Source organism: Copadichromis virginalis, linkage group LG11 (assembly GCF_057382275.1).
Source record: "Copadichromis virginalis isolate Kocher_CV1m ecotype Utaka linkage group LG11, C_Virginalis_male_GT1.1, whole genome shotgun sequence".
NCBI classification, from domain to species: domain Eukaryota; kingdom Metazoa; phylum Chordata; class Actinopteri; order Cichliformes; family Cichlidae; genus Copadichromis; species Copadichromis virginalis.
The window spans coordinates 31,059,911-31,084,927 of NC_140628.1; the positions used below are offsets into that span (position 1 = coordinate 31,059,911).

At 39.1% G+C, this 25,017-nt stretch overlaps 3 protein-coding genes across 3 annotated transcripts; 1 reads left to right on the plus strand and 2 right to left on the minus strand.

Moving 5' to 3' along the window:
* The first annotated feature begins 1,107 nt into the window (after positions 1–1,107).
* Positions 1,108–6,242, plus strand: LOC146699051 (myelin-associated glycoprotein-like). Its single transcript, XM_085471969.1, has 11 exons — positions 1,108–1,145; positions 1,484–1,555; positions 1,702–2,067; positions 2,161–2,457; positions 2,872–3,129; positions 3,212–3,472; positions 4,042–4,308; positions 4,408–4,704; positions 4,803–4,893; positions 5,275–5,344; positions 5,826–6,242. Exons 2-11 carry the CDS (start codon positions 1,510–1,512, stop codon positions 6,054–6,056), a joined length of 2,184 nt encoding a protein of 727 aa, XP_085328095.1. The 5' UTR covers positions 1,108–1,145; positions 1,484–1,509; the 3' UTR covers positions 6,057–6,242.
* A 119-nt stretch (positions 6,243–6,361) lies between these two features.
* On the minus strand, positions 6,362–14,877 carry LOC146699052 (B-cell receptor CD22). Its single transcript, XM_085471967.1, has 17 exons — positions 14,838–14,877; positions 14,178–14,252; positions 13,662–14,072; positions 12,811–13,080; positions 11,990–12,238; positions 11,450–11,719; positions 11,039–11,320; positions 10,364–10,633; positions 9,654–9,926; positions 9,008–9,268; positions 8,452–8,530; positions 8,294–8,357; positions 8,075–8,211; positions 7,810–7,867; positions 7,449–7,543; positions 7,308–7,365; positions 6,362–7,060 (listed from the first exon to the last, which is right to left on the minus strand). The coding sequence occupies exons 2-17, from the start codon at positions 14,224–14,226 to the stop codon at positions 6,833–6,835; spliced, it is 3,054 nt and encodes a 1,017-aa protein (XP_085328093.1). The 5' UTR covers positions 14,227–14,252; positions 14,838–14,877; the 3' UTR covers positions 6,362–6,832.
* Positions 14,878–15,411: 534 nt separating this feature from the next.
* Positions 15,412–16,551, minus strand: irgq2 (immunity-related GTPase family, q2). The gene has a single exon (XM_085471993.1). It carries the CDS (start codon positions 16,549–16,551, stop codon positions 15,412–15,414), a length of 1,140 nt encoding a protein of 379 aa, XP_085328119.1.
* Positions 16,552–25,017: the final 8,466 nt, after the last annotated feature.

Genomic DNA, 25,017 nt, shown 5'->3' on the forward strand with positions numbered 1-25,017 from the left:
TGAATGGCTTGTTATCAGGCCTTTGCCAAACATGATGGCATGCTGAAGAGGTAATCAAACCATTTGATTCAGCTGTGTTGGAGTAGGGATGCATCTAAAAGCTGCAGGATAGTAGCTCTCGAGGACTGGGATTGGGCAGCCCTGGTCTATGCTATCTCTAACTTTGTCCCCAAACTGCTCAACCTGAGTTGTCACTGATTTTTAGTTGTGTCCATTCTGGTCACTCCCAGTGAAAATCTTGGCATTTTCAATTCTGCCACCTCCAGCAAAGCCTGCTGTCTTTTCATCAGTGTCACCATCTCCAAACCACACAGCGGGTCTCGCTATCATCTTGTAAACCTTCCCTTTGCCTTGTCACCTGACACTGAACTCAACCAACTCCACCCCACCTTACCTTCACCCTCTCTTCTTCACCTCTCCTGTGCATTGTCAGTTACTTTGGATGGTTGACCCCAGATACTTAAAACTCATTCACCGTCATTACCTCGTACGTAACATGTTCAGCTTTCCACGTGTCTCCCTTGCCCACACACGTCTTGCTTCTGCTGACTTTTGTAGTTACTGCAGTTCTGTATATCACCCTTGCTCCTGAAAAACATAACATTGAAAATCAGTTTAGTGTCGAGCTATTTCCAAGTACATCACTGTGTACACTCACCAGGCACTTTATTAGGTACACGTTGCTGGTACAAGGTACCAGAACTGTCTTTATTCTGTCTTTATTGTGTCATAGAATATTAACATCAGCTCATAATTCACCTTTCTTTCCCATTTCAAGCTCTCAGTGGGATCAAATGCATTATACAAATAATGCATTATTATGCACAATTCTGCACTTGGCTGAAATACAGAGAGAGTATCAAAACCTTGTTGTTCTGCTACACGCCACTCCCCGGACACATCTGACAAGAGCTGTGTGCGACATCCAGACACACTACCAGTCTGACATGACTCACTTGTTGGATTACTACTACTGATGCTTTAATGCTTGTAAACCCTTCATTTTAACTTTATTAATATTATTTTTATGATTGTATACTTTAAAATGATCTCAGGATTTGTGACCTCAAATTATTTTTTTTAAAACTTTTTTTTTTCTTTCCAGAAAAGACACTGTATGCTGAACACTTCTGTTGGCTTTTAAGGTAAGACTGTTACCTTAATAAAAGTACTAAATATTATATGAAATACTGTTGAGGATAAAGAATAAGATCATGGATGATTTTTATATTGCTTCCTCTTTTTCATCATTTACCATTTACCATTTTAGTTAATTATTACCTTCAAAAAGGGGAATAATTACATAAACAATGAAGCAAACAAAGTCTCACAGGCTTAAAACAATATTTCAGTTATTTTCAGCAAAACATCAACATTTTGTAAAATGGAAATAGTGTGACTCTCAGCTTGTCCTAAAGACTATGTTTGAATGTTAGCCATACAATAACATTTATAGCAAGCAATAAAAGTGTCCTGTTTCCAGTACCTCACTCGGATCATCAGACGAATATGACGGTTGCAATAAAGGTTTTCTTTATATGCAGTCTACTTCAAGGTATGTTATTTTAATTTCAGTCATGTTGCTAGGGACTTATCTGTCTTTCCACATATGTAGATGCAAATGCAGAACCTTTACATTGGCAGTAATTAGAATGTTTACTTTACCATACCTAATGTCATGTTTCTGCTGCTTCAACTCAGGTAGCTTATGCCAAAACTGGGCAGTCTTCTTGCCTCAGACTGTAGAAGCACTGAGTGGATCCTGCGTGTTGATCCGCTGCAGATTCACCTTGCCCCCAGAATGGGAGGAATTCCTGGATGATTCATGTAAAGCTATCTGGAAGAAAGGCTGGAGTAGAACTCCGGTGTTTGATTCCAGCCTCACTGGTGCAAGTGGAAGCTTAAATATCCAGCAAGGAAACCTGACTGGAATCCTGCGTGACAAAGACTGCACCACCATCTTCAACAACATGCCACCACGCCATTATGACAACTATTACTTCAGACTGCAGTGTGACAATGATTTGAAGTTTAACTTTCCTTCAAGTGTCCTCATATCCACTCAAAGTTTGTCCCCTCCTCTTGCTATTCTACACATAAAGCCACATCTTTACTACATTTTAGGTCATTATGTCATTTTTGTATTGTTCTACTTTTCAGATTCACTGCCTAAACCTACCATAACTCCATTGAACCTGGAGGTAGAAGAAGGAACTGCAGTGACATTGACCTGCTCTGCTGTTTCTCACTGTCCCATTCTTCCTCCACTTCTGACATGGTCGCCCGCTTTAGGTGACACAGAGGAGGAAGTGGAAGCTAATCCTGCGACCTCTGTGATGAACTTCACTGCTTCTCACCTTCACAATGAACAAAAAGTTTCTTGCACTGCCGTCTATAACCGACAAGCTGGGAAAAGTGACCTTCTGTATGAAAAAATTCTGACGCTAAGTGTTCTTTGTGAGTATATTTTATCACCTTTTCTTTTATTGTTTGCATTCATGCCATAACATGATTTTATTTATGGTCTGATATTATCTGATTTGGTCTTCTCCAGGATAATAAAAAACCTATAAAAGAACATCTAATCAGATGGTTTAAGTTTGTTTTTGTATAGTTTCAAAAGTCACTCTGTTTCAATGAGCTTCAGTTTTGCCATTCAATCAAGTTGCAATCAAGCGCTACAGCTGGGATAGACCCTTGGTTACATTGTAAACATTTGGCAGGTCTCCAGAAACACAAATCCAGTTTTGCTGATGTGAAAAGACAAATGTTTATCATTCCAGTTGTAGGCTTGACACTGGTTATGAGTGGCCCAAAAAATCTGTCTGTGCAGATAGATTGTGTATTAACAATTTCATATTTTTCTTACAGATCCTCCAAATAACACATCCGTTAGTTACTCTGGTCCTGTAAAAGAAGGCAGCTCAGTGACCGTGACCTGCAACACTAATGCAAATCCAGCCGTGGACAGCTACAGCTGGTACAAAGTGAATGGAGATCAGGTGTCAGTGGTGGGATCAAAGAAGAGGTTTTCAGCCACAGTGTCAGAAGTTGACAGTCAGTTTTTTTGTGGAGTCAGTAACAGTTATGGAAGCCAGAATTCTTCTATCACTCAGATTGACGTACAGTGTAAGTGAGCCTGAAACAAAAAGACAGATTATAAATGTTGGATCACAGCATAGACTGAACCCATGCTTGTTTATTTTTCCAGTTTCCCCGAGGGAAACAACAGTAATCGTCGATCCCACTGGTCCAGTTCTGGAGGGCAGCTCTGTTTCTCTGATCTGTAAGAGCCGCTCTAACCCACCAGTGACCAACTACACCTGGTACAGAGATAATGAGATGGATAAGGAGCCCGGACCAGTCTTGGTCATAGACGGTGCCGACACCAGCCACAGCGGTGATTACCACTGTACAGCCAAAAATGATCTGGGAGAGGAAACGTCAGCAGCAATTCAGCTGGACATTCAGTGTGAGTTAATTTAACACAGTAAAGACATTGATTTACACCGAAAACAAACAACAGAACTGTATTTCTCCAGTGTGCTCACGTCCTGAACATGGCTCTACTGTATATCCAGCTGTGCTCAACCCAACATGATCTGGGGCCAAGACTTGTTAACAGGGCAACACTAGTGTCTGAGCTATGGACAGTAACACATTGTCATATTGCGTGACAACCTCAAAACCTTCTGAGTCCATCATGACTGAGCTCCACTGTGTCCACATGTGTGCCAGTGTCTGAATGTATGTGTAGCTGTTTTGTTTAATTTGTGTCCTCATCAAGCTGTAAGAGTACAGAAAAGTATGATTAAAGCCCCCCCAAAGCAAAACACATTTAATTCGATCAAAAAGGAATAATATGAATCACAATGAAAAAGAAAAAAGTATTATGCATATCAATTAATAACTTTCTGCCCTAAAACTTGCACCAGAACATCCCAATTTATATATTTTCTGAAAGGCTGAATATGCATTCCCAAACAAGTAAAAAAAAGTCTTTGGATGCAATACTAACAAGGAACATTATTTTCCTTTCAGATCCTCCTAAAAATACTTCAGTGTCTGTTGACCCTTCTGGTCCTGTGCTGGATGGCAGCTCTGTGACTCTGACTTGCACAAGCATCGCCAATCCAGCAGCGGTGAACTTCACCTGGTTCCAGGTGGCAGGAAGGAAAAAGGAAGCGGTGGGCTTTGAGCAACACTTCACCTTCAATGTGACCAAACTCTCAGATGATCAATATCATTGTGAAGCTCTTAATGTCCATGGAGCTGAATGCTCAGAGCCTGTCAGCATTGATGTCACATGTAAGACTCTTATTCTTGCTTTCATTCCTTTGAAGCCTTTATGTTTCCCCAAGAAAAGCACCCATAAGCCTAGTTAACCCATTACCTTCTTTGTCTCAGTTGCTCCAGAGATCCTATTTTCTTCCCGCTGTGTGAAGATTTTGTCCCAGATCCGATGTACCTGTAACACTCAGGGGAACCCGCTTCCCTCCCTGGTTTGGCAGCTGGCTGGCGAGCTTGTCAATCACTCTGCTGATATCCCAATTCGGGAAGTAAATCTGGGGAGCACGAGCGTGAGGAGCATCATCACTCTGTACTACCTGGGCCAAGACATGCCCTCTCTGGTCTGTCTGAGCAGCAACTCCCTGGGGTCTGATAGTATAGCTTTCAATATATCCTCCAGTGAAACTCAGCTAGGTGAAGAAATCTCTAGGAAGCTTCATTTTATATCTGGCTTTTCTGTTGTGTCATTTGCATCTTTTAGTGATTGATATGACTGTTTTGTTTTTTTTAAGTCCTCCATACTCTTTCTTTGCTGATTGGTTCTGGAGTGGGAGCACTGGGGATGTTGCTGGTTTTCATACCGCTACTGATATGCCTTTACAGGTGAGGAACACAGAACACTGGTACCAGATATTTTCAAAGTAGGTTACGATTATCATGTATAATCAAAAATGCATATAACAGACATATTTCAAGGTTCCTTTTGTAAGCTGACTAATTATAGAGCAACCACAGCTGCCACAAATCATTACTAACAAGGCAGCCTTCTGATGAAACTTTATCTGCCCACCTTGAAGCTGAAAACACACACGTGTAATACATGAATTGTGACAAAATCAAAACATTATCAGGGGGATAACGACTTTTAGAGTTTTTAACCTTGTGGCAAGGAATTTTCAAGGAGAAAGTATTTTTCCTAAAGCATATTTCAATGTAAAATTTTTAATGTGAATTAAACCTTTCACCTTTCTGTGATGGTTGCAGGAAAAGGAAGGGCAATGTTTCACTTGACAAGGGACTTGTGGATATTTCAGACTGTTTAGTCACCAATGAGGTGAGTTTATGTTGATGCATATATATGAGTTAGATGAAGAAAAAAATCCCACCTGTGGTAGAATGAGTTTGCCTCCAGCTCTTCCTGTGTACTTGCCAATGTGTTAGTGTGATTTAAACACCAAAACATATTGTCTGTGAAGGTTCTCAGTCATCCAGGTCATCGTAGTCTAAAGACCAAGTCTAAAGAGCTTGGAAAGAGGAAGAAGCTTCTCAGCTGAGAGAAGAAACGTCTTCAAGAAACTTCCAGACGTCTTTCTTTCCAAGCTCTTTAGATTCCAAAACATATTCTGACTCTCTGAGCTAATGGTGTGTCCTGTTTGAATGATAAAATGAACGTTTTCTTGCATAGTAAATGTGAATATAGTATGCCAAAACATATGCTCTTAAAAAAACACAGTTAAAGTGAACCTCATTATTGAAATAGAAAAAAACACATCTTTTCTGTGTTACTGAAACACACTGTTGTGGTTTCTCTGTAGACTAACTCTTCAAAGGCAGATGTGATTTATGTCAATAAAGCCATTCTTGAGGCAGAAGCAGCAGAATACAAGGATGACTCTCTCCATTATGCTGATGTGGACTTTGCTCAACTTCAGGCCAGGTCAGAGGGCAAGCTCGGGGAAGGTGAGATCAAAGGCCTGGTCTCTAAGACTGGTGTGGATTCTGAGATCCATCGAGAAGCACCAAGCAATGGAGGAGATGCAAAGTAGGAAGAAACACTTGCAGATGCTCATTTTGGAAGAAAGAAAGATGCTAAGGGACTTACATGAAGGGTTGATGAGAAAGTGGTCACTTAGCTTTAGAGGAATTGACAGCAGAAGCCCAGGAGTTTGGACATTCCCTCCGGCCCTGGTTTTGATCCTCGTCTGTAAATTCTTCTCCTGTCTTACTAGTAAAAATAGACATATCTGTATGCTGAGGTTGAATCTTTAACTATATGCATATGACTAACCTTTGTCTAATTCTAAAAAAACCTTTGTGGAGTGTGTAAGAAGCAGGTACAACCTAAAACTTGTTAGGCACTTGTTTTTATTGACAACTTTGTAATGCATAATTATTATGTGATTAAAAGAGTAACTGGCCCTGCAGCCAAGTTTGCCATCAAACAACAGCTTGTGTCAAAGCAGGTTATGAAATGGAACTATGCATACAGTAAAGTACTTTAATTTCAAGACAGATATATATACATTAAAAAACTCAGCAGGAGGATGGGAGCACAATTTTACAACAGCAGTCATTTCATTTTATCACTTATCCATATACACTTCCCCAACAGTCTTACATCTATGATAAAAAGATAGGTTTGTGTACTTGTGGGGACTTATTACTATACATAAAGGGAAGCTAAAATTATATCCCAGGAAGGAAAAAAGAAACAATGAGGTAATACAAGCCTTGTTCAGTATAGTTAGCCTGGCAAATATATTTCAGAACGTCCATGGCACAAACTGGCAGAGATGTCTGAATAGGATCAAAGCATTTTTAGTCAAATTTTGACCTGAGAGTACTGAGTTTCATCTTCGCTGCTGCTGCTGCTGCTGCTGCTGGAGTCTCGCTGGTGGCCAGACTTTGGCTTAATGTTCACATGAGCATAGTTGACCTCCACCTCATCTTCACTGGTATCTGTCTCTGAGTCAAAGTTATATGTATATGGAGGTTTGGGTGGAAGCTCTTCGCCGATGTTCTCATAGTCCTCCTGCACTTCTTGTTCTGTCTAGATGACAAAAAGTGACAAAACGGTGTCATAATTTCTGACAGTGTCTGGATTTGATGTACAAAAATAACCCTTGTTGAAGATCATTTTCATTCTTTACTTTGCCTTAACTTAATTTTCCTTGCTACAATGATTTTTATTTGTATTTGTATATCATATACAATGAGTATATGATATACAAATACAATGAAATAAGCTAATAAACTGAATGAGATACAGGGGGAAAAGGAATTTTGAGCTTTCTTACCACTTTTGACTTCTTAGGCTTTGACACCACAGAGTACTCAGCATCCTCCTCTGAATCCCTGGGGAAAACATATAGTCATAAAAGAAGTCATGTAATAACATATCATTTAGGCTCCTTTTATATACAGAACTGAATTCTCACTTTTTTCTATTCTCAAAGAACACAGAAGCGTAGTTGAGAGAATCATTTCCCATGTTTCCACCATGTCCTTTGATTGGGTTTTGTGCAGAGGCAGCCTGAGCAAATGCAGAGAGAACTTGTCAATGAATGTAGAGTAGCAACTGAATCAGTTCATTCATGCCTTACATGAAGGATAATTAATAACTATACTGACAGATATATATTAACAGTAAGGGACAGCATAAGCACAAGGCTGGATTAGTGGAGATAAAACTTTACAAACTACTCTTGACTTTTATTATTTTCTACAGAGCCCCTAAAGTACTGAAACATTTTAAATGGATTTGTCTTTGTTGAGCTTGCACTGATATGATTGGATCACCTGTTTGCTTTTGGGCAGATTCACAGCAGAGTAAACAGTGTTCACGTTGGATGCAGTCCTGTGGAAAAATAATGATGTTAAAAATAAAAAATGCACATTCAGAATCAGAACCATTCAAAAGCTGAGCAGACTCTGGGTGTGCCATTCATAACTGAATGATGTTAAATGGGTGCTTTGACGAAAGAGTGAGCAGCAGCACCCAGCTCCCCTGCCAACAATGAGTCCCTTGTTCTGAGCTGGACAGTGCGAGCTGCTGCAGACTTACGTGCTGTCTGGATGACGCTGGGGTCGTTGGGCATTTGGTTGACATGGATGGTTTAGCAAGAGGTCATCTCTGCTCCTGAACGGCTCTGCCAAACCACTCTGATTCCCACTGCTCCTGCTGACTCCATTCCAGGAACCCTGATTCAGTTTACAGATGGAAATGCATCATTTTTGTTTCATTTCACTAACAATTCAAAAGATTTAACATATGAGTTAATACCAGAAAACTACTCCAGGACCACACATTTGTAGTTCTTTGTTGAATTAAATTGTTCCTTCTGCGTCTGTAAACAAAGGGGCAGAAGAGCAGTCATACAGGCCAATCACCCGAACACGTTTCTCTAATGGAAACTATTTGTTATTTACTTTGTATATTACCTGTACAAAAAGATGAGTATGCATACAATTAGAAAAATAAGACAAAGCGAGAAGACCGTCACAATCTTCATAACTGTGTCTGTGGTTAGAAGAGACAGAACATCAGTATATATAGAGATTTGTGAACAGGTAGCACAGCAAAACAAAAAGCACCCAAAGAGCACAAACCTCCACCAAGACAGTTCAATGGGCAGTGTTACTTTTAAGGGCATACACACATTGTGTGTATGATTTTTTTTCTTTGTTCTGTTTAAATGTACTTTTCAAATAAGGGTAACCTGACACATGTTTACTTTGAGTACACAGACATTATGCAGGAGTAGGTGATGGATAATAGGCACTGAGTTGTAAATACCTGGACATGAATAAGTTGAGCTTATTAAATAATGTAATATTGTTAAAACAAATGTTGATGGCTTGTTAACATGACCCCACTCTACACTGCCACAAAGTTTTATGTACGTATTTAAAAAAGGAAAAATATAATTTAAATGTATTATTATATAAAAACAATGCACAGTAGAGATAAAGGTCAATGCCTTTGGAATTCACTCACCGTCAAATAGCTTGATTGGCTCAGATGATCTTTCACCAATTTCGTTTTTTGCGACGCAGTAGTACTCCCCAGGCTGGTCTGATCTCACAAAAATATCCGTACCGTTTGCTACATTTTTGCTCTCTTTTTTGTTTATCCTCTGGTACCATGAATATTGCGTGACTTCAGGATAGCACTGACTGATGCACCTCAGTTTCACTCCTGTCAGTTCATCATGCTGCTCTTCCTTTTCTTTTTCAATCTTTGTGAATTTTGGACCATCTAAACAGAGGAATAGAAAAGAAAAGGAAACGCAAAATAATGACTTCAAAAAAAGACAGAATAGCTAAATATGGAAAGTTTTAAAATGACAATGTACAGTTGCTCTATTCAAAGCTGTTTCATGTAGAGTTAGAAATGTTCCTTTCTCATATCCCTTAGTTGCTGGTCCAAAGTGCACATGCGGCACAACCTGAATGACCTTTCTAAAGCATTTTACTTATCCCAGAATGAAAAACTAAAACCAGTAAAATCAACCACTTGTTAGAGTCCATGTCATATTTGAAGTTTAGATGAAATGAGTAAATAATTACAAAGCAAAGTATTAGACGTGTGGATACTCTGTTGTTGGTGAGAAACAATGACTGAAATATTCAAGTGTACTCACGCTTAACTTTAACTTCAACTTGCACTGATTTCCCCGTTCCAATTTTATTTGTGGCCGTACAGCGGTACTTCCCGCTGTCAGAGACACTGGCAGAATCCACAATGAACGGTGTCCCAGTGCTTATAGTGGTTTCCATCGTCCCATCGATCATCTTCATCCAGGTGAAGGAGCTTACTGATGGGTACGAGTTGGCACTGCAATCCAGTGTTAATGACTCATTCTCTTTTACAATAAGATCAGGATGACCTGTTATTTTCACCTCTCTGGGGCTATCTGTATTTAACGCAAATTATAAACAAAGAAATGAGATGATATTTTTATTTGTTTGTTTTTAATCACAAGATCTTTCTGTAAAATCATAACCTTAATATTTAAATTATTTACAACTCAAATTCTATTATAGCTGAAATTCAGCAGTAAAATAATCTAATCTGTTAATCAAGAAAAACAACAGTAGTTAATATATTGCAACAATGCCTCATGTTTCTTGAACCTCGTTTCCTGAGCTGATGATGTGTCTTTTGTAAAAAAACAAAAAATAGGAGCTTGAAAGTATGGAACAGCTAAACTTTACTGCCTGAGAAATTGTACTAAAACCACATTTTAGTTTAAGATATTGTCTAGTTATTAGATGATTGAATATTATCAGAATATAATTGTGTTGGATGTAACATATATATGACAAAGACATGCATCACTCAATTGCTTACAATTCACCACCAGTTGCTTTTTTGAGCTCCACTGGTTTCCTTCGCTGTTTGAGGCCTTGCAGGTGTAAACGCCTGCGTCTGTTGAATTTGCCTTAAATTTGTAGGAGTTGTCTAAAGTTAAACTCCATTCTGGAGTCTGAGAATTTGATTTAGAATATCTTGCCAGAGTGAAAGTTGGCAGTGGGAAACTTTCAGCAGTGCAGTTGACTTCGACAGGGTCGCCTTCAGTGACCAACTCAGTCATGTACAGATTGGTATGATTGGGAGGAACTGTGGAGAGGAAGCACCTGTGAGCATCATTTTTAACATGCTGAATGATATTACAAGATCAGTCCTTAAACAGAATGTCAGCTCTATGCTGAACCAGCATTCACTAAATGACGCAGCATGTTTTTATTTTCTTTGTATAAAAGTTGCAGTTTAAGTCAAATTTGAGCTTTTACTTGGGTTAAAATATCTAATTTGACACAGACTAGTTTGCTTGACAGTTAACATACTAATTAATTATCATTAGGCAAGTGCAGCTTCATCTAACGCTATGCTACAACAGTAATAATCACATTAATCTGAAAAAGCATGAATGCATTTTTTTCTCTGTGATGGTACTGATTGATAAAGGGAATCAGTTCTAAAACAAAGTGCAGAGAAACTTTAATATGTCAGCAGAGTACTTACACAATACTTCTATGCACACTGGCTCACTAGTGTCCCCTGTGTCAATGCTGTTGCTCGCGTTGCATATGTAACATCCTTCATTTGCTCTTTTTACTTTTTCTAAGTGAAGAGTTTCTATGAAAACCATGAGCATCTTCTTCTGGGGGATGTCAGTCTGCTTATAATGGAACCAGGAATAGCTTGAAGGGGCTGGATATGCATCAGTTAAACAAGTGAATTTTGCGGTTGTATTAATTTTCACACTTGTTTGATGGATAGAAATGTTAGTTTTCCTTGGTTTGTCTGGAAAACAGTAAATAACTTTCAGAATACTTTTGATACTGAAACAGTCAATACAGCATCAACACTAATTTATTTTTATTTTCTCTGTTATGTTCATAGACATATGGAACACAGAGGTTTAAAACTTACATTGAACCGTAAGTTGAAGAGTTTTTGATCCAGAGCCCACAGTGTTCTCGGCACTACATGTGTAGTTACCTCTGTCTTCTGGCTGTATGTTTTCAACAACAATTCTCTGTTTTGAATCAATATGTGTTTTGTCTTTCTGCCAAGTAAAAGAGTCTGGTGGTGGGTTGCTTCTCTTTACAGAACATGTAAAAATGACTTTATCTCCTTGTATAATCGTTTTTGGACTTCTTTCAGACTTCTGTGAAATCTCTATGTCAACATCAGGGGCATCTATAACAGAAGATGTCAGTATTTGGTAAAGTTGATTCATTGTAATAATCAGCGCTGAAAATACTGGGCTGATGAATCAGAACTAAAAAAATGCTAAAATACAGGATTCTCATAAAAAATAAAGGCTTATGCCAAATACAACGACAATATCTTAAACTGCACCAACATAAGTTTAAACCACTGAGATACAAACCCATTTAAAAGGCATTCAGACATTTGCTAAAAATTTGTAAGAATAGATCAATATAATTAATGTGAAACAATACTCACAAATAACCCCGACAGTCACCACTAATTCTTTACTCCCATATTTGTTTACAGCTTTACAGATATATGATCCATTCTGTGATGCAGTAATTGATGAGATCATCCAATTGGCCTTTGAGTCAAGATCTCGACCATCTTTAGTCCATGTAAAAGTGGGCTCAGGTTGTCCTTTAGCAGAGCAAGTGAAACTGACAGACTCTCCTTCCTTTACAACTTTAGAGCTTATATTTGCAGACATGTCTTTGGGAGCATCTGTTCAAAAGGCAAATCAATACAGATTAGCAAATAGTGTGCATACAGGTACACCGTGTGTTGATTGTTTACACAAATGAAATAGACAGAATAGAACAAGTATTGGATTTCAGATACATCCATATATTTACAAATGCAGCAAGGTGAAAATAGCTAATCACATTTATTACAACGCAGGTGTCATACTGTACCAATTCAGGTTTTCTGAAATGAGTTAGAAAAAATAGAAACACACTACTTTTCTATTTTTCATCTTGCAGCAGAACAAGATCATTTTCTGGTGGCAGATCTGTTTAAATCAATTTTTTTTTTTATCACTTTCTTCTAATCTGACTCTGACACAGTAGTAACAGATGTTTCACAGATTCATTTTTATCAGAGAAATAATGGCAGCTAACAAAATGTTCAAATTTTTATTATTTAATAATCTAATTTTTGTAATAAAGTAATGTAATAATTTTACTCCCTTAGTCCTCAGACTCTTTAACATCATTCATATCTTTTACAAAAGTAGTAATTAGGTCCACACTTCAGTAGAAATTACATTAATAAACTTTCAGTTATGAACTTACATCCTACAGTGAGGCTGATATTCCGAATCAAACATGGATCTGTATTGTTCTCTGTTTGGCATGAAAACATCCTCCCATCATCCTCCCAAGTGACTTTAAAACTCAGTGTGGTCTTTTTAGGGTTTTCTGGTTTGTTTTGGGAAAGTGATGCCGAAGGACCTTCAATTTTTAGGCCTGAAGTACAGGAGCTTAATGTGGAGCATGTAAGTGTTACATTGCCATTTTCAGTCACGTTTTTTGGTTCCTCAAAAGTGAGCAGACATGGATTTTCTGCAAATGTAAAGGTAGAGACAACAGGAATGTGATAAAATCTAAAAGTATAGCATACAAGCCCTACAAATATGTTTGTTTTAGGAACAAATAATATAAGGCTGCTCCCTGAAGATTTAAAAAACTGTTGCAGGATCATACATTGATGTTACTAGCTTAGTTAAAACTCATGAGGATTGGAATATCAGGTGTTAGCTAAATATGGCTAGTATGCATATAGCTGTATTGTTTATCTGTACTATGTTCCATTAAATGAAACCTAAGGGATCGCTTTACTTATATTTCCAAGGGGAATGCAAATAAGGTGCCGAAAATGGAGTTCTCATACAAGAAATCGTTCATTATTATCATCTTAATGAAATAAAATATGTGAAATGACTTTTTTCTGACCAAATTTTATGTATGAATTCTATGTTGCAATTTCTTCAGTTTAAAAAAGGCATTGTTTTTTTGTATCTATCAAATTATTTTAACCAATCAGATTTTTTCTGTAACCACAGCAGCTCAGTTCAGTGTTTTGTACTCTAAAATATAAAACATGAAAACAGTATATCTTTCAGCACTCTGATCTTTGCTCTTACCTGTGACTGTGAGGTTCGTAAATGGTTGTGTAGTCCAAATATCACTTGAAGATGTTCCTACATATCTAAAAGAATAGTTTCCAGTGTCAGTTTTATTCAGGTCGCGAATTAATATACTACACAGTGAGGAAGGAGGATTTTTCCAACTTCTAGGTGGAGAGCCGACATATTTCACCCTTTTTGCAAAGTGTGCATTGACAGGATGTTTTGACTCAGAAGAACTGTAAATAGTAGTGGCACTAAAACTGCCATTTATCCAAACTGCATCCTTCATCCAAAACCAGGACGCCGGACCATCACTGACAGATTTTAAGATTTGACATTTGATTTCAATGCAGGACCCCTCTGTAGCTGTCAAGTTAGAGTCTTGTAATTTGAAGGGATTTTCAGGATGAATTTCACAAGAAAACCCTATAGCGATGACAAAAACCAGTGAGAAAGTTCGTTAATAAATGTGACCCTAATCAGATGTTAAAAGGAAACAATGCACTAATTATGGAGTAATGAAACACCTACTTTGTATTAGAAACAGCAAAATCAACCACCAAAGGGTGTGACCTGTCATTATCACATAGAACTAAAGCTTGATTTCTGCAACAAAAAACAAAGAATATTTTTTTATGGAACTGAGTCATACTGTAAGCTTTACAACTTATAACAAGGTAGCTTTTTGTTTTCAGTGCAAATACGTGACTGTCAGGATTTTCCTTCTTCCTGTTTGCTACAGCTTTCAGAAAGCTGTTGCTTCTTGAAACCTTATAGTTAATTAAATGGTTACACTTGGGTCATTTTTTCACACATCTACAGCAGTGCAATTTAAATTTTGTTCTTTGGAGAAAAAAATTGTTTTTAACGCATCACTATAGTGCTGTTGGTTTATTGATAGAGTACTTTTGCGTCACTTATGCATTTAACAATTCATTACACACACATAAGAAGAAAGAAGAATGAAAGAATACATTGTTCTGTGGATATAAGGGTAATGTTTCAAAGGAAAACTGGAATCCAGATCAGAAATAATTCAACTCAAAACTTCAGGTTTTCTATAAAAAAAAAGACAATAACCATTGCAGCGGTGATGAATCAGTACATACAGAGATTACATACTTACTGACAACTTGAAATAGGCAGTAAAAGGAACAAGGAAGAGGTTTTCAGACCAAAGCTTATTCTTACCTTAGAGGATCCAGTTAGGGTATGTAGAATGCATGACCCCTCCTAAAGTAGCAAAAAGGAAGTTTTCACAGTTGACTTAAAACCTTGAATATATTTGCATGCCCAGTCAAGCTAGAGGAGAATGTGAAGATGAAGTTTTCAACAAGCTTGTTACAGTACACATTCAGTTCCTCCCACTTCATCTATTTAAAGCATGGTTATTAAAAGTGAAAGCTTCTGTTTTGTGAGTATTTACAGTGGCTTGCAAAAGTATTCGGCCCCCTTGAACTTTTTCACATTTTGTCACATTACAGCCACAAACATGAATCAATTTTATTGAAATTCCACGTGAAAGACCAATACAAAGTGGTGTACACGTGAGAAGTGGAACAAAAATCATACATGATTCCAAACATTTTTTACAAATAAATAACTTCTCAAGTGTACACCACTGTATTGACAAGCACAGAGAATCTTAAAGTGCTTGGCATTTATTTGCAGAATTTATGCTCACATGGTGTTAACAGTGTACTTTTGTATTATAAATGAAAAATATACACTTTTGAACATTACATGAAGAAAAAAAAAATTGACTTCATTTCCCCTTTGCATGAGCAGCCGCTAGTATGTTTTGAGCATCAGCTGCCATCTCATCAATAGCACTGTTTAAAGCCTGCAGCATAGCAGCAAAGGAGCGGCTGACCGAACGGGCATTTCTAGGCATCGCCATCTCCAGCAGCTTCGACGAAACAGTGGCCAAGTCCTTCTCTGCTGCCGCCAACCTCCTTTTCACTTCACCCTTGCTAACCTCTACTGACAACACACAGTTTCGTAACTCTTTGAGTTTTGTAGGTTCCATGCCTCTCTGTCGGGCTAATCGCTCCACGGACTCATTATCCAGGCAAAGAGATAACTGTGCTTTGGTCAAGATTCGCACTCCTATACTTGAATCCACCATAGATGCAACAAGGGGAACAGGAATTGCGGATACCCCACCTGACAGTGAGGCAGCTGCCCATACTAGTGCTTTAAATGCTTCCTTTTTTTGAGTGACCAGAGCTGAGGTGAGTGTTGGAAGAGCTAAGACAAGGGCGTGTGCCTTGATCTCTGGAAGATCATTACTCATATCTGCTAACAGAGTAGGGAAGTCAAACCTCTCCAGGGTGGCTGGTGCAACCAGGTAGACTTTAGGCTGTGCCATACCCTTTGATTTCAGCACTTCCAGACTGGCTTTCTTTTTTTCTTCCAGGATCTTTTCTGAATCTTTAACTGAAGCTAAGAGAATGAAATACACAGTTTGTCGCTGCAGGGAAAGGGCCTCCAAGAAAACATCTACACTGTTGGGTTGGACTGTCTGTGTGGATGTCATAAAGACTGCATTGTAGCGGAGGAACTTGTATCTATCTATGTATCCCTCTGGTTCAAATGGAGATATGTCTGGAACAGGTGGCAGGTCCCACAGGCGAAAGTCAGGGTGTTTGGGGTCAGGGTAGCCTGCTAAACCATCTGGAGGAACAGAGGCTGGAGAAGGAGCTGCTCCCTCATCGCCAGCCCCAAGACCACGGAGGGAGTTCATGAAGGAGGCTTTTTCTTCCCCACGGTCCCCCACCACACCCAAATTGATCCTGCTGATAAGGAGGTCTTCCACTGCATCCTTAACATCTGATAACCTATTGCTCTCAATAGATTCCTTAAGGGTTTCAAGGAGGTTTAGGCCTCTGAAGACATCAGCCATCACTAAGGAAAGACAAAAAGTACAATTATTTAAAAAGGCCTTAAAAATGTTTGGGATAGAAAGTTAATGTAAAAAAAACAAAACACCCCCCCCCCCCCCCCCCCCCCAGCTCTAAAACACTTTATTATCTTTCTGAAGTATAAAAAATACAGATTATTACATCTGGCAAATTGATAAAGGGTAGCTTTAAAAACAATAATAACTTTGGGCTAACAGAAAGGAGGAGAAAACAACTTACTAAAGAGCTGTACCCAGTACTTTTTCATGATTTAAAAACATCAGTTTTCTGTTTTCTTCTATCTGCTCTACAGTGTTAATTTAAGGTATAATCAATAAATAAATCTTCTGTTGTTTTCTGATGGTTCAATATACAAACATACAGGAAATTGTTTTCACTGACAGGAAATATCCTGTCTAATATTCTCATCTGTTTTCATAGATAGTTTGAAATAAAAGATAAAGACTTAACACAATAAAATTGATGAAGACAAATGCTGAAATGTTAAAAAAAAACATTGCTGTTAATTCCAGTCAACAATACTACACCTACCTGCACATCTGGAACAGAAATGGTCCTATCGCTGAAATATTTTGCCGTCAAACAGCAATTCTCCCACAGCTCTGAAGCACTGACAGCTTCAGGTTGATCTATTTAAGGCTCCATCCAGCTAGTGGAAAGTTCTAATCCTATAAACTCAGCCCTAATCCAAAATCACTTTAAGCACATACATGATTAAACAGAATGTGCAAAGCTAGTGGCTAACATATGTTAGCCTGCTAGAAGGCAAAGGCATTTGCCAGAATATAAATAAGATACAGCTGTAGAACTTACTTTGTAATAGCATTTTATTTAAGGTGTAATATATACTTTTTCAAAATAAGCAAAATGTCACAAACAGTTACTGTTATCTGGCCAAGAATTTCATTATTACATCTTAATATTTTATACATACATATATATATATATATATGAGATATATCTATAGGAACTATTTCAGAATTCTTTTTTAAAAAAAAAAGGATAAAACTTTCTACATACTAAAGAGGACAATCAACCTTGTTATTAGTGCTCATACCCATTAGTGGTATGGCGGTACATCATTGCCTGCGGAATTGGCAGCTTGTACATCTAGAAAAGTACCGCCAGTGCTGAAATGTATATACAGGTTTTAGAGCAATAAATGCTCCCATGTATGTAATGTTTTGTTCAGGGAAAGCTGTGCATATTTTAGCAAGACAATGCTAAACTACTAAAGACTCTGAGTGCTAAACCGGCCTGCCTACAGTCCAGATGTTTCACCAGCTGCAAACATGTTGCACAGTTGTGCATCATAATATGATGCTGCCTCCCTCTTCCCGCTCCACCACAAACACCCACACATGTAGGGCCTTGGAGTAGGGGTATGTCACCAGGGTGCAGAGGAGGCTACCCCCCCTCTGTCCCCTTCTGGCTGCCTCTGCCTCAATTTTATCCCACAACTTAGACATTCACATTATTCACACTCTCATTACACATACATATAGGATCTTGGGGGTGGGCACAATCACGGAGTCCAAATTACCATCAGGGTGTACACCTCACCCCTGGCGTCGTTGCCCACCTCTCAATTTTAAATACACTTAGACATTTAGGGCTATCAGGAGGGACTATGCGCTTACCTGCTGCTCCTTGGCAGGTAGCTCCATGCCCTCCTGGGTTTTAATTGCACCTTAGAACACACATGCATCAACACTACAATGAGTGGGTGGAGGGAGGTTTGAAGTCTTCTCCCACCCCCATTCTCTGCGGCCTGCTGGAGCGGGAGGGCTAGGAGGAGTTGGCCGTCCGACTGCGGTCTGGAGTGTGGGGCCTCCCTGCTGCTGCGGAGTCGGGGCGGTCTGCCTCTCCCCACCGCAGGGAAAAGGGTAACACCACCTGGGTCTGGGTGCAGTTCCCCCCTCCAGGGGCAAGGGTACCTAGACCCGGTTCGCAGAGTACGCTTGGGGAGTGTGATCGTGTGTACAGCGTCTCTTTATGTCTGTCTCCACGTTGGTTGAGTGTGGAGTAAGTGCATATGAGAGCATGAGGGGGGGAATGGAAGTTTGTGTCTGTGTGTGCCTGTATGTCTGTGTCTATATGTCAGGTTGGGTATCAGACGCCACCTCTCTGGGGACACCTCAGGCCCTCCAAGGTTTGGAGGCCTATCTCCACCTACCACCACTTCCCCTGCCAGTGGCGGACTCCCTCAGGCATCGGTGCGTTGGTGGTTCTTTGTGTCTGGGGGTGGGCGTCCGGGTACACACCGGCTCACTCCTTGGCGGCCGCTTATCGGGGCCTGGAACCTGGGGCTCGCTCGGGCCACTTCGGAGGTGGGGTGCCCCCGGCCTCTCGGCCTGGGGCTCGGTCACTCAGGCACAGCTGGCCGCCGGCGGAGCTCACGGGCGCGTCAGTGCAACTCCCCCTGGCTTCTGCTCCGCGGCTGCTGAGTGAGCCCTCATCTGGGACTCTCCTCAGCTCGTCGCAAAGACAAAGGAGTTGATAGTGGACTTCCGGAGGTGCAGAGAAGTACACACCCCCATCACCATCAACGGCGCTGCTGTGGAGAGAGTGAGCAGCTTCCGGTTCCTTGGCGTACACCTGGCTGAGGATCTTACGTGGTCAGTACACACAAACAAAACAGTGAAGAAGGCGCAGCAGCGCCTCTTCTTTCTCAGGAGACTGAAAAGATTCGGCATGAGCCCCCGCATCCTCAGGACCTTCTATCACTGTGCCATTGAGAGCATCCTCACTGGATGCATCACCACCTGGTATGGCAACAGCACCGCCTACAACTGCAAAGCTCTCCAGCGAGTAGTGCGGTGCTCTGAACGGATAATTGGAGGTGAGCTTCCCTCCCTCCAAGACATCTACAGGAAGCGCTGCCTGAGGAAAGCGGGGAGGATCATCAAGGACTCCAGTCACACCAGCCATAAACTGTTCAGACTGCTTCCATCAGGAAGGAGGTTCTGCAGCATCCGGTCCCGTACCAGCAGACTGAGAGACAGCTTTTTCCATCAGGCCATCAGACTGCTGAACACGTCATAGACACCTCAGCTTCACTACTGGAACTTCAACATTATGCACTCCACACTGTATATAAATGCCACTTGTTTTGCACATATTCAACTCTGTATATTTTATATATTTTATTATTATTATTATTATTATTATTAGTATTTTTTTTTTTTTTTTTTTTTTTACTATTTAATTTGTAAAAATGTGTATACACACACACACACACACACACACACACACACACACACACACACACACACACACACATAGGAAAATATTTAGTATACACATCCAGAAATGCATACACTATTATATATTGTACATATATTTATTAGTTTCAGGTTGGCCATTCTTGTATTTTGCTCGTTTGTGTTGTTGTGTTTGCACATCTCTGTTGCTTGTGGGGCTCGCACACAAGAATTTCACTCGCATGTGCTGTGCCAGTGTGCCTGCACATGTGATGTGACAATAAAAAGTGATTTGATTTGATTTGATTTGATACCCTGGAGGACGGGGCTGTGGCCCCCCCACACTCCCTAGCAGATCATTACATGGAGAAACCTTTGGAATACAAGCGCGCTGATCCACACAGGTATGCACACAGGTGTTCACTGCTCGTAAACTTAAATTACACCTTTCTTGGCTGCTACTTCAAAGCACATCTGTCCTGCGTGCTGCACAACAACATTGAATATTTAGTATTTACTGCTGTTTACACTAAGCTAGATTAATGCGATGGTGTTGTGTTTAGTATGTTGCTTTGTTTTTTTGTTTTTGTTTTTGCTTGTTTTCTATTCTTCTCTCAACAGGTGATCCAGGAGATTTTTATTTTTTTTCTCCCCCCCTTTCTCACTGTCCCTCTCCCCTTCTGTTTTTCCTTTCCTTCCTCTTTCTTTCTCCCTTTCCTATCCCTCACTCATGTCTGTCCCGTCTGTAACATCTGAAAATAAAATATAATAAATAATAAAAACAAAGATCGATCAAATGGACCAATACGGCAATGCCACGATGATCCATTTGGCAAAGTAAATCTATTGGGTATCCTTGTTGGTCTTCAGACAACAATTCTGATGGCTAAAGAACCAAATGGGACAGGCAAAAAAAAGAAAAAAAAAATCTAGCAAAGAAGACCCAGCACTGTTGAGCAGCTATAATCCTATGTCAGGCAAAAAATAGGACGACATTATACCACCAAAAGTTCAGTGATTGCCATAAATTTTAAAATGAGAAGCTTCAATTTACAACCTAACTATATATTTATATAGGGATTGTATCTTTTGCACTGTAACTGGGTTTATGACCTTGACTAAAGTAAATCATCATTATACAAAACACAGTTTGAACCTACACTTAATAAACTAATAATAAAGATTATGAATATTCCCCGATAGCTGTCTATAATTCAGATTATAAGATCTGACTGGAAATTACACTTGAGGTTAAGCCCTAAACCAGCAGATTTATTTAGGGTATATAGAACAACACCTAAATGATATGGAGATGTCCTCATGGTAGTGCTACAGTTCAGCATCTGTTTCTGTACCTCTGCTTCTTTCTTTATTAGTGCTGACACAGTGAAAGAGCAACCTGACAGTTTTGTTTTTCTTTCATTTATTAAATTCCTTTTTGGCATTACTAATAAAGAGGAACAACCATTAAAACTGTTAGAGCTATGCAGTACTGCATGTTCAAAAGTCATGAAAAATACAGAGTTTCCCCCTTCTTATTTTTAGAGGAACCCTGTATGCAAAATAACTAGCACCTGCTAAGCGTCAGATGTTATTTTAGGTTCCATCTGTGAGTAACTCCTCATCTATTTGACAGCAGGGGACAATTGTTTTACTTCTATACCAGATTTTCTCAACCATAACTTACTGTCACAGCTGGGTGACACCTTGACATTAGAACCAAGTTGCTAGGAAACCTGTGGGCAAGATGTAGTTAATGTGTTACAGTTTGTTTTTTTGTTTTTTACATGTCTGTTTCTGTGTGGATCAAAAAAACAAAATGTATGGTTATAGTCCTGAACTTTGGGCAGACAGACAGAGCAATAGCTTTCGTCTTTGCAATACCACATGTAAGCTGCGAGCCTGTGTCTGTGGTATTGATCTTATTAAAAGCAAAGTTCTCAAAATAGCCCACCACACGAATAGTGCATGAACATGAACTTTGATGTTCACTTTAATTAAACATACATTTCTTAGTCAAGCTTAAAGTCTTTTTAACCCTTTCATGCATGCATATGACAACCTCAATCAGGTTTTTTTAAATTATTTTTATTCATCTTTAGGCATCCAAACAAGATTTTTGAACTTCATTTTTTTAAAGATTTAGTTTTCTACATGTCCACTTAGGTGGAGAACATATGTTTTGACTGGGTGGCAGGGTATGGAGTGACACATCAGTGTCAATGTAGTGGTTTATATGCAAGTGTGCTGGAATACAAACCACTATGCGTGAAAGGGTTAAAGCCACAGTATGAGCTTAGCTAGTTGTACATGCTACTTATTTCTTCACATGATATGCCAGCTCATGCAGCCCTGTACAGTATACACTAGTCCATCTTAATGCAAAAATCAGAACGGCAAATATGCAGCAAAATGAAATTCTACATTATATATTCACAGCTTTTTATTGTCTTTGTACTTGATCAAAAAGACGTACAGGGTGGTGCTGTCAGTAGCACTGTTGTCGCCCAGCAAAAACGTCCTAGGTTTGAAACCAGCCTGGGGCCTTTCTGTGTGGTGTTTGCACGTTCTCTGCTGGTTCCCTCTGAACATTCTGACTTCCTCCTACAGTCCAAAGTCATGCAGGGCTTTAGGTTAATTGGTGGTTCTAAATTGGTCATAGATGTGGAAGTAGAAGAAAATGGATTGCTGACTAATGTCTTCTCCATCTAAATTAAAAAATGTTCTGAAAATAGACTTTTAAATAGCTGGACACTTTCTTTTTCGCAACCACACAAGTCGCCCCCTGTTGCCCATTTGAAATAATTCAGGTTTAAGACATTTAACATGGACTTTGTGTGCTTTATTTTTAAATTAGACCCTGATAGAGTGTGACCATCCTGTGTAAACTGTGTAGGCAGAAACAGAATGAGATTTGAAATTGAAAGCTTTGAGGTGACTAACTTTGTCCTCACCTCACTTTACTGCTGCTTTTCTAAATTTCACCATTGCCCTTCTCTTTGGCCCATTTTCTTTTTCCTGTATGCTGCTTTGCTTATCAACAAGGAGACTCACTTTTTGAGAAGTCCGCAAATGATTTGTTCATTCACCTCTCATTTGAATCAGCCGTTCACCTGAGAGGTGACAAATAGTGAGCCATTCATCACCTGTACGGTACACCTGATACATTTAAAACCGCTCACATAGGCTCCTGCACTGCTGTAAACAACAGTTTCCTAATAAAACCACTAGATGTCAACATAGAGTAAAATACCACAGCAGCCTTTAATAACACGGAACACATTTTGCTGCACAAACTAGAATACTAGTCAAACTTCTTGACATAAGTCATCAATTTGTTTATTTCTGTCTTTGCAGTTCATTCCTTTATTAAGCTACACTATAGCAACAACTGCTAAAATACAACATAGGTGTAACATTTCTTAATTATTGTCACCCTTTTTTTAATCACCTTCTCCTTTTACATACAATAGGTTTGTTACTCTATAAAGATATAGATTTTAAAAACTGTCAAACTAATGTCAAGAAACAGTGGTGGTAAAAAAAGAAGAAGAAGATATAATTAGAAATGATGATGAGGGACTGCCTTCTTCTACTTTTTTGTGGTGAGGTTCCCTTTTATTTCTCCCTTTTTCATTTCCACTCACACATGCAGCAGAAGTTCTGCTTTAATCTTTTACAGTAAGGATGACGGTGCTGTTGACCTCGTGGTTCATGGACAGAAATGACAGCAGATTTAGTGCAGTTCCTTAATAGTGGCATTTTGATGAAAAAGGTCAGGCCTTCGCAGTGCAAACACGCTGAATCACAACATCAACGGCGGAGGTAGCCATAAGTCTCCTTTCAAGAGACATTTCCATGCATAGATCTGGGTTGTGATATATTGCTTTAGAGCTACGTATGTTGTGCAGGTCACTATTAGAGTGACTGCTGAGGTTTCATTCTTCCAGTCAGTTTTATCTCCATTTGAAATCGTCCTTGTTCATAGTCTTTACTCTTACTGCATATCTCTAATGCAATATTTTGAATTATATGAATTTGAAAAACAGTTTTTCTGCTTTGAAAATTTTACTTTTATATAATGTTATGTAAACACCCTGGCTGCTTTCAGTGGGCTTGTAACAGATCAGATTAAATTGTTAAATACAGCTTGAAACCGAAGAAGGAAATAAAACCTCAAAAGCAGACCTGTGATGCTTTTCCTTCTTTTTGGTCATGTAGAATGACTGACAATGGTGAATGTTCAAAATAGATATCAGACATGATCAATATTAAATAATGAGGCCAGCTTATCTGCAAGCAATCCTTGTGAGCCGAAATGTCAGGCTAAACACACATTAGTTTTTTTTCTCTAGTCTTGATCATATATAATGATATAAATGCAACAGAGCTCTGTTGCTAAGAGTCCCGACGTACTATTAAAAGCTGTTGTTGATGAAAAGGTTACGGTAAATGGCAGGTAGTCTTAAAGGGAAAGGAGCTGAAAAGGTTTGCTCCAAAAACTGCATCAAAGCTCATTATATGACAAACAGTGATTATGTTATAGTATGATTCCTGCTAATAGACTGCAAGAATAAATATGTGGAGTTGTAATGGAGCAGAATAGGTGACCACAATATTATTTATTTAAAGTAAAAGTAACTTGTATATTTAAATGCGGCGCTAAGGCTACATGATGAAAAATATTAGGTTTTGCTGGCAGATGCACAGTCCAGACTACTTTTGCTGTCACATTGTGTAGCTGTTTGAGTGCCATTTGTGTTGTGTCAAAGCCATTAAAAGTCAGACCTGTTGTTCCAGAAAGCACGTTTAGGTCAAACTGAGTTTGTTAACTGTGAAATAAGGTAACTGTGGGTTTTCTGACGCATAAATAGAGCAAACGTCTGAGTCACTTGTTGGGGTGGCGCACTCTGTGAACTAAACGTGCTCGCTGACAGGTTTCCTCCGCAAGTTTGGCTTTTACTCCTCGTAAATAGAAATATAAAGATAGCGTTAAGACAGTTGTAAGAATCATAGTTTTCTAGTTATGAGGCTTGTTATCAATTTTCATCCATGTTGAAGACAAATTTCAATTTATGGTTAACATAACCCCACCCTACACCCCTACAAAGTTATCTATCTTTATAATTTACTTATTCAGCATTTTTTTTAAAGGACGGTCCTGATTGAATTGTGCTATTTATAGTCTTTAATGTTTACAGAAAGATCTATGAAATTGGTCTCAAAAAGAGAAAATATCCAGAA